Source organism: Asparagus officinalis, chromosome 8, assembly GCF_001876935.1.
Source record: "Asparagus officinalis chromosome 8, Aspof.V1, whole genome shotgun sequence".
NCBI lineage: Eukaryota > Viridiplantae > Streptophyta > Magnoliopsida > Asparagales > Asparagaceae > Asparagus > Asparagus officinalis.
In genome coordinates this window covers 14509201-14522666 of record NC_033801.1, presented here as the reverse complement: position 1 = coordinate 14522666, position 13466 = coordinate 14509201, and the positions used below count along the sequence as shown (strand labels likewise).

General features: G+C 33.8%; 1 protein-coding gene across 1 annotated transcript in view; it reads right to left on the bottom strand.

Annotated features, from left to right (window-relative positions):
• The window catches only part of LOC109822381 (thylakoid lumenal 16.5 kDa protein, chloroplastic), a 3233-nt gene extending 734 nt beyond the window's left edge, over positions 1-2499 (bottom strand). Inside the window, exon 1 of the mRNA XM_020388574.1 lies at positions 2017-2499. Within this exon, the coding sequence (XP_020244163.1) occupies positions 2017-2368 (352 nt within the window). The 5' untranslated portion in view covers positions 2369-2499. The remainder of the gene's footprint in view (positions 1-2016) is intronic.

The following is a 13466-nucleotide window of genomic DNA, read 5'->3' as shown; positions in this document are numbered from 1 at the left end:
TTTCTTTGATGAGGGTTTGTGGCATGCAGTCATCAAAAGCCAGCGGTCATCTTATTCATTTGTGCTTATGTCATGCTAAATAAGATAAATTTTGTATACTAAGATGTATTTAAAGATCCAACTGAAGTACCTCCTTCCTTCCCTTATCCGTGGTTTTTCAATCAAAAGGATCATTTGGTTTGTGATAATCTATTTAATCAATATTATGGATTTATAATTTGTGAGGTCTGGCATCATTTTTCTTCTCCTTTTGGCATTTTTTAAAACAGAAATCCTAACCAAAGCCTCTCCTGCCATTGAGGAAAATAATCAACCAATGCAAACGGCATAGTACCCTTCAAAACATTTATACAGTGCATCCCAGCAAAATGAAGGGCAAAAGATAATGCATCATATCCAGTCCCTTAATACCAGCATAAAATAAGACGGATTCTATACACAATGTGGAAAATTGCAAAGCTCTATATCATCTGCCCTCCAATTTTTAATTGTATGAAGTACATGCAGATATCATGACATGAAAATAATTATGACACCATCTAGTACAGAATAAAGCCATATCTTACTAGGATTTCCATGCGCTTAACATTAGTACCCATACTCCACAAAAGGTTTTAGATTAAATTTAGCAGAACTATAATTTAGTCTATTTTGCCATCAGAGATATCATCAATATCAGATGATCTTTTGTGTAAATTGCGTAAAGATTTTTGGCTAGAGGACCAGAGTAGCAGCACGTTTCTGATTAGTTATGTCAAGTCTATCAGAGAAGTTGAGCTTATTGCGGTCTTAAAAGGAAAGATAACCAGGAGAAGACGACACTTCTGTTTGTCATCTTCAAGAATCATTATCGGTTCTTTTATTTTTCTTTTCTTAATCTAATTTCATGGAAGCTGAATTATAATTAGGAAAATATTTTAACTCTTTATTTTTCTTGTAACTCCATAACACTCAACAAATGACTGACACATATAGGAACATTCCTAAATTCCGCATGAAATCAAGTCACATCATGAATCAAGTTCCAACTGACACAGCAAGAACCCCCAGAAAGAGTCAGCATAAATCACTAGTTAATTCGAGGAATCATTTTGATATTCTGAATTTGAATTGAACCATGAGGAAAAGGCCTTTACACCATCCCAGTGCCCAAAAGGGTTCACAGATGTGAGAATATCTATAATATCAGACGTTAGGGTGCCAATATACTGGCATTAGCAACCATAAGAGTCTTATGATACAAGTATGATATCTCCTCAATTCTGTCTCGAAATGGGGTATGCTGAGACACAAGTATGATATGTCAATGAGAAGCAGAAGTATCCCAACTACGCGCGCTCGTATGTATTTGGTCCCAGGACATTAATAGATTCTGAGAATTTTGATTAGCACCATTTGGCACCAAAATTTATGAGATGTTTGCGCACATTAGCACAAGTATGATATGTCAATGAGGAGCAAAAGTATCCCAACTACGCGCGCTCGTATGTATTTGGTCCCAGGACATTAATAGATTCTGAGAATTTTGATTAGCACCATTTGGCACCAAAATTTATGAGATGTTTGCGCACATGAACGAGCATAAAATAAGACCCGACGAAATATGCTAACGAATGCCATTCATAGGTGGTATGGAGAAGAAACAAGTCCTTCCTTCTCTTGGTATCAAGTATTAAGAATATATAGCATTATAATCCTCAATACTCAGCTACAATTTGATGTTTTGGTACTGGGGAAGAAACATTAAGATATAGTATTAGAGCAACTCAGGATTATAGAGTGGATTTAGAAAAAAATATGTTATTGTGTAAAGTAGTTTACATTCCAGTCTTAAAAAGACATTTGACTTGCGTGATAACTTTGGTCCTTCAACAAAAAAGCTCAGTCTTTCGACCAAAAGATTTGATCTTTCTCCCAAATTAATAGTAATCGAACGTAGAATTCAACATATGCATCCAATTTCTGTAACAAACAAACGAAGAAGATGGCAAAAAGAATCAACAAGCTACAGCAGACCTGTCTCTTTGTTGGAGGAGCTAATGACACCCTGCCTCTGTAGCCTCTTCTCTCTATCCTTCTTCACCTTCTCAAGCAACTCCACATCATCGTCGGCCTCCAATATCGCAGCTTCGGACGAGGCCGAGAGCGAGAGAGCGCCGAGAGCAGCGCCGAAGCAGCCAGAGAGGACGCCTCGACGGCCCAAAGGAGTGGAGTAATCCTGATCATGGGTCATTTTGAGAGTGTTCGTTGTAGTGTGGATGGAGGGAGAAGGGGGCTTGGGGTTTTGAGGGAGAGGGGGGAGATGGGCAGTGAATGAGGAGGTGATGGGTTTGGAGAGAGAGGAGAGGGTGAAGGGAAATGTCGACATTGTTTGTTTCTTTTCTTCTTCTTCTTCTTCTTCTTCTTCTCTTTTTGATGGATGGAGATGTTGGCGTTGAAGTCGAAGAGAAGGAAGAAGAGGTTGGCTTTTTTTTTTGGTTTGTATTTTGATGAATGAGATAAGAGAAGGTAGCTTCACTTCTTGTCCAATCGACGTCTAAGGCCATTTTCAATTTTTCTTCTTTTTTTTGGAAATTGAAAAAAAAAGAAAAAAAGGCTAAATTTCCAGAGAACCGTCTCAACTTTGGGTAATTATTAGATAATTCTCCATAAGTTTCTAAACATCACTTTGTTGGGAATTTAACGTTGAAACCCCTAATGCAACGGAAACGCAGAATAGAGAACAATACACCAAGTTTAACGAGGTTCGGCAACTGCCTACGTCCTCGGGAGCCACACAGAAAATTTCTTATTTAATCAAACAAGAAATTACAAATTTAGGAGCAAATCCCTAAACTGAGATTTCTCAGATAAACACTGTAGCAACAGTGTTAATGATTAAAGGGAATAAACCCTTTCAATTTATCACTTGAGAATAAGTGAATGTCCACAATAAAACCCCACTTCTCTTTTCTCTCTCTCTTTAAAACCATACCCCCTCAACCACCGTTGAAAAGCTGGGGATTAATTAGAAAATCACTGTTGTGATTTTCGGGCTTTAGAACGCTGCTGCGTTGATTTCTTCCGCCGCCAGAGAGAATGTCGGGGAGGAGAAGCTTCGGCACACAAAACCCTAGGGCATCGAGGGTTTAAATAGGCGGGATTTGGACAGGCTGGCGACAGCCTGTCGCCAGCGATCCGCTCGGACGCGGAGGTGGGAGGCAGACGCGATGGTCGGAGTCGACAAATGCCGAGGGTCGCGTTCTTCGTGCTTGAGCAACGCGAGGGTCAGGTACGCGTTCGAAGGTCGCGTCTCGCTCGAGGGTCGCGTCTCGCTCGAGGGTCGCGTCTTCGACTGCGGGGCTCGAACTCGCCTGGGGGGTTCGCCGTCGACTTCGCCAGCGCTCGCCTGCGTCTTCCTGGAGCTCGTCGGAGCTCCTCCGCCGTCGTAGGTTGGTATCCACCCTCAACCTAACACACTTAACTTTAGGGGTTATCAGAACATTCCCTTTAGGGGCTGTTTGGTTCCCTGTTTTTGAGGGAAATGCTCTCTTAAAAGCCTGTCAAAAATGCCAAAAGTGTTACTTTGTTAACATATCTGCTGGATTCTTACTTCCTGGAATCTTTTCCAGTTTTAACACGTCATCTTCCAACATGGATCTGATGAAGTGGTTCCGAAGCGCAATATGCTTCGTTCTAGAATGAAATGTTGAATTCTTCGCCAAGTGTATCGCACTCTGACTATCACTGTGCAAAATATTCTTCTCCTGTTTGAATCCCCTGCGTCTTCCTGGAGCTCGTCGGAGCTCCTCCGCCGTCGTAGGTTGGTATCCACCCTCAACCTAACACACTTAACTTTAGGGGTTATCAGAACATTCCCTTTAGGGGCTGTTTGGTTCCCTGTTTTTGAGGGAAATGCTCTCTTAAAAGCCTGTCAAAAATGCCAAAAGTGTTACTTTTTGGCAGGCTTTCAATCAAAATCTTCTTTTTTAGAGGAGATTTTAGCTGAAAGCTTGCCAAAAAGTGACACTTTTGGCACTTTTGGCAGGCTTTCAAGAGAGTATTTCCCTCAAAAACAGGGAACCAAACAGCCCCTTAACTTTAAGTATTATAAAAAAAAAGTAAGCCCCCTTAAAAACGTGAGCCACAATTTTTACTGATGAAAAGAATACTCCTACGTAATTCTACTAACCCCTGTGAAAGTTATGGTTGACATTTTTATGGGGTTTTACGATAAAATAGTAAAGTTGGAGAGGGTTTTTTGATACCCATGTGAAAGCAAATTCATAATTCCTTTCGCCCCAAACCTCATTCCCATGTGACTCGGTGTTTAAAAAATCCCCAAAATGCCCTTTGATTTAACCGCCTCCCACTTCTCAAAACCACTCCTCGTCGAGCATGCTAGCCTCTCTCTTCCGTCCAAGCGAACTGAATATCCCCAATTTCTAAACCCTAACCCTAAATCAACTCACCCCAGAGCGGAGTCCAACCTAGTCTCTTGTAATCTTTCCATCGTACACCCTGATCGGAATCATGGCCGGCAATCAGGTCTCAAAGTGATCGCCCCAATAGATATCAACGAAGATGACAACGCGTCATAGTACATCGTCGAAAAAGGCCTTCGAGCACAGAGTGAACTGAAGCAGGCACATCAATTGCTGATGTTCTCGATCGAGGACAAAAGAGCTAGTCATCCTCCTTCCACAAATCCAGTTCAACCCACAAACCTAGTCCAACGCACTAATGTAGATGGCAGCACCGACGCCTCGAGAGCACTCCTCGATCTAAAGAGAGGATCGAATAAGATCGATGTGGAAGAGATGCATTTGACAATCAAAAAGAGGTGAGTTTGCTACATAATTTAGTTATTTATGATGTTGCATATTGTGTTAATTGTGAAAGTTACAGTTAAGTTGTAAGGTTTTCTTTTAGTTGTCAATGACATTCATTAATTGTTAAGGTTCTACAATAGTTGTTAAGATTTATGAATCTGTTGCGAAGGTTACTATTAATTTTGGCTTGTTAGTTGTTAAGGTTACTGTTAACGTATGGCATGTTAGTTGTTAAGGTTACTGTTAACTTGTGGCCTATTAATTGTTAAGGTTATGAGTCTGCTGTGAATGTTACTATTGACTTATGATTGCGAGTTGTTAATGTTACTATTAATGTGTGGCTTTTAGTTGTTAATGTTATTGTTAACTTGTGACATGTTTATTGTTAAGGTTATGCTTTTATTATCAAGGTTATTGATTGGTTGTTGAGATTATTGAATAGTTGTTAAGCTTTATGGATTTATTGTAAATGTTACAGTTTCTTTGTCAAGTTTACAGCATAATTGTTATGATTACGGATTATTTTTAAACTAATTACGTCTTGTTTTTTTTCTTTGTAGACAAAATGTTGTATCAGAGTTGCGGCCTACTTCCAGCTTTACTGTTAACTATGAATTCATGCATTCTTTAGTGCAACATATGGGCCAAAGACATTGGGATGCCTACAAAGATAGTGTATTCAGACACTATATTCATTTTGGCCATCTTGGTCTTGATCCTCCCACTTTCGAGCACGTTTTGAGATAGTGGGACGAGAATAAGATGAAATTTGTCTTCACTAATACCAAAGTGGATAAGATATCAAGTGCTCATCCAACCTTGAATGGGTTATGAGCCATACATAGTTCTCCAATGAGGGGGATTTTGTCGCCCAACCGAGATCGAAAAAATAAAATTTAGTTGAGGTTTTTTTTAAACTAAGGGTGACAGCAGTAAGGCTCCTCCAACACCCACCAGACGTCATGTTGAGGATCTACTCACAAAGCTTGTACAACCAACTGACTGAGAAGACGTAAAGGACTTTGTCCTACGACAAATCCTTTATCAGCTGAGCATGATCTGGTATCTAATCAGTGTTCCTGGCATACCTAGGAATACGCTCATCATTACATGCTTGGATGAGCGTAGCAACTTTGTATCATAAATTTTCTGTCGGGACAATCCTGAAAAAGGTTAACAAATAACTTGCAAGGTTAGCAACCAACCATAACATTAACAACCAACTCATAAGGCTAACAAAAACTCATAAATATCTACTAAGTTTAATAACAAACTCGTAACCTTAACAACAAACTCATAACCTTAATAACCAACTCAATCTTAATAACCAATTCATAACCTTAACAACCAACTCATAACCTTAACAATCAACTCATAACTACCTACTAAGATTAACAACCAACTCAAAATATTAACAACCAACTCATAACCTATACAACAAATACATAAGGTTAACAATCAACTCATAGCTATCTACTAAGATTAACAACCAACTCATAACCCTAACAACCAACTCATAAGGAAATTAAAATTGAAATACCTACGCATTTTCTGGAGAAGTTTGGGTGTTCTGAGAAGTTGAGGATTCCCCAGCGGAGGTAGCATATAAGTTTATATCTGTAAATCTATTACGACGACAATACTCGAACATCAATCTCAAGTCCTCGTCATTTTTAATCGCAAAACCAAACTTTTGTTTCCCTTTCGGATATGAATTTTAGTTGCAATGATAGTTTAAGTCTTTGGGACACTTGATACTTCAAGTTAATGATTTATGTAGACTCATTGATAACTATGTAAACATCATCACCCTCTTCGTTATTTTTTGTGTTTGTAACCATGCAAAGGAGGGATCCATCCGTTATTTTGAAGAAAAATAGTTGAAGAATCAAAGAGGGTTTATGGAGGCTAATTAAATGGCCGGGAGAGAGTAGTTGGGGTAAGCAAAGATGATTTATTTGGGGGAGGATAGAGAGGTAGAAAATGGTTAGAATTTAGAGGGAAATGAGGTTTTTTTCCTCCAAAATCCCTTTCTAATCATTATTAATACCTACAGTCCCTATTCTCCAGTGACCGGCTGCTAGAGAGAGTGAGTGAGGTTATTTTGGGGTTCATATGTTTGAAAATGCACATGAGGGGTTCAATTCCAAATTTTGGGGGTGAAAAGAATTATGAATTTGCTTTTGGGGGCTTTAGTAGCTTTGAAAAAGTCTTGGAGTGAGAATACTTGTTGTTATTTTGGGGGCTAGAAGCAATTTTCCCTAATTTCTTTAACAAGAAACACTACTATATATCATGATGTAATTAGCAAAGTTTCTCCATGCTTCAAAGGATTAATTTAAAGGGAAAATGACACTTAAATACCTCATTATTTTACGATCTTTACACTTAAATACCCTAAGTTGTAACATTTTAGTATCCTAAGTTGTAAAAAATTGGCACATTAATACCTTTTGGTAGTTGTCTTGGGAATGTTCCTAGGAATATATCTTGACCATTAACAAAGGGTACTAAAGTGTTACTTTCTTATAACTTATGTTGTGTTTGGATGGAGGGTAGAGAAGGGAAGGGGAAGAGAAATTTGAGTTTAACATTATTTGGGAGTTTTATTGGGAGGGTAGAGGAGGAAAATGAGGAGAAATTTTACACTAAAATCTTACACTCTAAGTTGGGAGGTAAAGGAGGGAAAGGGAAAATTGATAAGTTCACTTCCTTTCCTTACGATCCTTAGCATTCCTTCTCTTTCCTTAGTGACCTCTCAAACACAACATTAGAGTATTAAAATGCTACCTTCTCATAACCGTATTAAAGTGCTAGTATTTACAACTTAGAATATTTAAATGTAAATATGGTGAACAATAGAGTATTTAAGTGCTAATTTTTCACAACTTAGGGTATTAAAGTGCTATTTTTTATAACTTTCGGTATCAAACGGTCACTTTTTACAACTTAGGGTATTCAACTATAACAGTGAAGCAATAAGGTATTTAAGTGAAATTCAGCCTAATTTAAACAAGTTAGTAAAATAGGTGATTTCTTATTTGGAGGAATGAAATCTAAGTATCGCATTAATTGTTGTACAGAGGAACTTTCTTTTGTATGGAAAGAAGTTGCAAGATCTATGTAACATCGAAAAAATAAAATATTATTCTTATCGTTTGGTTCTATTGAGTATTGTTTCTAAATATTTCATACTCGTAGAATTATAATTTACAATCGTTTATAAATAAGCATGATCAAAATTGTAACTGTTGACTGTCACAAGCAAATCCGAAGATAGATGCTGACGACTCCTTTACCAACAAGCTATATTTTTCTTTGGTTATAAGTAGCAGAAGACTTCGCTCAACTCGAACGATTATCGGACAACTCCCATAACTTTGAAAAATATTAAAAAAAACCCTTAAGTTTAGGCACTATGAGAAAATCTTATTATTTTGAAACTTTGTCAGAAAACCCTATTAAACTTTCTAATAAAATCTTAAAGTTAGAGGGGGTTTTCGGGTAAAAGCTTAAAGTTAAGAAGGGTTTGCTGAGAATTCCTATAATGGAGGAGGGTTTTTCTGATAGTTTCAAAGTTACGGGGGTTATCCGGTAATCGTCCAAAGTAAAGTGGGGTTTTGGATATTAACTTTATTAAGCCTTTTTCTTTCAACCAGCGAGAATAGCCACGAAGAAAAGCGAAGGATCCGTCCGCCAAGTGCCACGTCTCCATCTCAAATAAAAAAGAAACTTTTTATGAAAAGCATTTCATTCCAAAAATTATATAATTTTCAGTTGCAAAGAATTCCTTAGTGCGTGTGCGTCTCCAAAAGTGACGGTCGAAGTGCTCAAGTGACTCACTCACCCTCGGAAGTTCGCCTCTTATAAATCAATTTCTTCTCAGTGAAGGCCAACTCTAATGATCTCTTTTATCATGGAAGCTTTGGAATTTTTAATATATTGTAAATATATTAACTTTTTTAAAAGCAAAAAAGCTCTCAAATGCAAGTTTGATTCCCCTTTACAAGGTGTCGTCAACCCATACGGTGAAGAAAGCGATGACGTAATGACACTTTTACAATTCTTTTTTATTTATCCCACGGTGTTCTTTTATTATCAATTTTCTTAATAAAAAAATGTAACAATACTTTGTTTTAAATGTCTTTTAATATCCAGCTTCTTTTTATAAATCTCATTAGTCTTTTTCTCACGTCTACGATAGTTCATTTTGGCATTAGTGACGATTTTTAGTTTATAAGCTTTTTAAGCATCGATGAGATGGTGGTTCTGGATCTCATACATATAACTTAACTAGATTTTATACACGTGCAATGCACGAGGTTAAATACTGTGATTAGGTATTTTTGGTTTGTTTTCTTACTAAAATTCATTCATCGGTTACTCTTTGATATAATTTTTGCTCGCTTTAATTAAGTATTTTTGGTTTATTTTCTACTAAAATTTGTTCCTCGATTACACTTTGATTATTTATTTATTTGACTAAAATTTGTTCCTCGATTACACTTTGATTATTTATTTATTTGATGTTTGTTTGAATATGCTACATCCAGTTTAAATTTTTATGTTGATAGTATTTATTTATTTGATGTTTGTTTGAATATGCTACATCCAGTTTAAATTTTTATGTTGATAGTTGAATTCTCAGGAGATAAATATAATCTAAAGCCAATTTAAAGTTTTATTTCATTTGGATCGGCATGAAACCGAGCTTGACCCGAGGAAGTATAATGTTTTGAAAGTAAAAACACTTGAAAAATAACATTATAAAAGGAAGATGAATAATAAATCCAACGAGCCAAGATGATTGATTTAAAGTGGGCTAAAATGACAGAAAATGATTAATGAAAAAAATCATAAACTGGAAATTAATGCTAACTCTAGTACACTTTTATATGATAGAAACATCCACATACGCATATGAAAGCACTAAAATAGTTTATGAAAATTCATTCTAAAGATTCCTAATTTTACTAAAAAATAAAACTATTCTATAACAATTCACAAAATATTATCTTTTGTTACTTCTATTTTATTTTTTATTGAGTCAAGATCAATCCTTCTTCATCTTTACCTTTTTCCTAACCAATTCTAGAGTAGTAGTGTCTTCATTATCTACATCGATTTTGATATAAGAGTGGAGCAAGTTATCTTTCCTTGGACTCATTCATCTTTTGTCCTCTCGTCTAAATTCACAAAGAAGTTGAATATATTTATTATATTCAACATAAACTTCTGACAATACGGACTTTGATTTTTTTCCTATTTCAATAAGAATAAATATTAATTTCATATATATAAAATTTTTTATGCTTTTAATTTATTACTTAAATAAGGTTAGGAGCTACATCTTTTTTTCTGTAATGAATTATTCTGTTGTGCATCCAATAAGAATTTCTGCTGTATCATAATGTTACATTTGCTTTGTATGTGTCATTTTCCATGAGGATAGGAACTAAATACATTAAATTTTTCATTGTCAATTTGCTTTAGATTATAATATTAATATTTAATTTTGATATATTTATTTCATGAAGAAGGGATATCACTTAACTTTGGTACTAAATCATCGGTGATTCAACAACATTTATCATCTGGACACTTATTATTAACATCTTTATCCACTTTCTTATTGTAACATTTGCAAACATAGAATAATTGCTCAACTCTATTATAAATGGTAGTTACCGTTCCTTAAAGGTGCTATGGTGTGTTTGTATATTGATAAATTATTCTTAGGTTTAATTATATGAATATTAGGTTTTCTAAGATCATACCTCTTTCAAATGTTATAATGGTTGTATATATTAGTAATTTGAATTTCTGTTGCATTTATAAAGAGTCTTAATAGAGATGATTTTGCCTTGGCAGAGAGCTGCATATTAGCTTTAAAATGTAATATATTTTTTTTACGGTGTTATATGGATGTTTGCTTGGTTTACTTACTATTCTCTTATTTCTTCAGTAAGTTGTATCTTTGGATTGATATATTATTGACGCAATTTACGATGACATGCATATCTCCTCTATAAATTTGAGACAGATATAAGGTGAATTTTATATTTAGTGGCATTTAATAAGAATTTTACTAATGAAATATACTACCTTCATACTTAGAGATCTTGAATTCTAATAGTACTATTACATTATTATCTTTGATAGTGTCTTTAAGAATTGATCATTCGTTAGTAGTCATACCCCTAAATGAAGTCACACACAGGGTCGTGATACTATATAAGAAAAAGAAAAAGGTAGGTTTTATATTTTTTGCTTACGCAAAGTATAGTAATTTTTCTTTTATCTTATATGAAGAATGTTTCTTTGATGAGCACAAAGTTGTTCAATATATTCTTCAGGGGATATTTAGTCGGTGTTTTTTTGATAAATATAACTTATGTTAGTGTTAATTGAAGTGATTCATGGACGTTCCGAATTTATGTTAGTGTTAATTGAAGTGATTCATGGACGTTCCGAATTCCATTTGAAATGAAAACCGCTTGATTATTTTGAAGGATATCTCTAAATTTTCTAATAGTTCTCCATACATAAATCTTTATAATCTTTTACCTAATAAATATTATTACCATTAGAGATCAATATTTATAAATTATAATCAATTAATATTAAGCTATTATATTATAGTCTTTTATCAGTTTTTTGTGATTTAGTCTTCTATCAATTAATGATACTTATGTATTTTTGGTGTTCTAGCATATTGGTAAAAATTATATGCAGTTACTTTAATTTATAAAATAACATTAATTTTTAATCTATCATATATTTTTAAATTTTTTATTATTTAAATGGATATTTTAATTTGTTATTATTGCTATTTTTACTAGTATCAACTTGATTATTTTCATATTCTAAAAAGAGATAGTAAACCTTAAATTATAAGTTATATTTATATATTTTAATGAAAAAATATCACACAATTACTCTTTTCTTTGCCAAGTTCTAAATTTTTAGCTTTTTATTTTATGTAATTTTAAACTTTTGAGAGTATTTTGTCTAATTTTCAAACCTTTTTGCTTTTTTTGTAATACTTCATGTAATAAACTGATAGTACGAAGATGTTTCATATATTTTATTATTCTTATTTAAATTATTAAGCTATAGATAGTTCATGGGGTTTTAGGATAGGATATAAGTATGATTAGTATAGATTATAATTTAAATTAAATATTTAAAATAGTACAGTGTAATTTTGACTATGGAAAGCTTTTCCCGAACTCGTGCTTTTAAAGTGAGTATAATTTTTTATTTTCCTTAATTTTTATTTTTTATAATTTTGAGAATGACTTTTGTCTTTTTAATTTGTTTGGTGGCTTTTGTAAATATCTCATCCACATTATGTATATGTGTTGGTCTAAGTTGTTCCCGGGTTCGACCTTTGGGGTAGACATTATTTATCTCATTAATTTATTTATTTTTTGCATATACACTCTTCATTTTATAGACATTTATAAATTTGGTATTTAATAATTTTATTTAGATTTATATTTCAATTTAAATTGTATTCTTATCTTCATACTATGTATATCCAATAAGAATTCATCAATTTATCAACTTACTCTTACCTAATGGAATAATATTTGAATTCCAATGGTATTTTTGTCTACCGAAAGATTTTTCCGAACTCGTGCTTTTAAAGAGAGTATGATATGATTTTTTATTTTCCTTAATTTTTCTTTTTATAATTTTGAGAATGATTTTTGTCTCTTTAATTTGTTTGGTGGATTTTGTAAATATCTCATCCATATTATGTATATGTGTTGGTCTAAGTTGTTCCCGGGTTCGACCTTTGGGGTAGGCATTATTTATCTCATTAATTTATTTATTTTTTGCATATACACTCTTCATTTTATAGACATTTATAAATTTGGTATTTAATAATTTTATTTAGATTTATATTTCAATTTAAATTGTATTCTTATCTTCATACTATGTATATCCAATAAGAATTCATCAATTTATCAACTTACTCTTACCTAATGGAATAATATTTGAATTCCAATGGTATTTTTATCTACCGAAAGATTTTTCCGAACTCGTGTTTTTAAAGAGAGTATGATATGATAACCAATATTTTTATTTTTTGAAAAAGAGAACACAGATTGCGTAGTAAACTCTATAGAATATACTCTTTTTAAAAATAGCGGTATCAATAATGATGTCCTGAGGATAATATTAGTAATGAATTTAACTTTCACGAGTCCAAAACTTTTACATGCTAACTCCTATTTATGTTTCTTACTTTTATCTAAGAAGAAATTTGCAAAGTAGACATTTTTTTTGCCAACAGGTCAAAAAAATGTTGATTTTGCAAAACAGACAATTCGAAACATACGATGCTAGTAGTCCCGTATGATTTAATACCCTATTAAATCATACGGGACTACTAGTCCCGTATGATTCGAATGGTCTGTTTAGCAAAATCGACCTCTTTTTTGCCAACATGTCAAAAAAATATCTATTTTGCTAAATATTTAGCAAAACGGTCTGTTTTGCTAAATATTTAGTAAAATAGGTCTATTTTGCAATTTTTTCCTTTATCTAAAGTATGATCTTTCAAAACGGGTCGAATTTTAGATCCGAACCCGAACTTGTCTAACCCGACTTCAGTCTCCTCACTGGCAACAACCGCTGTCAGTT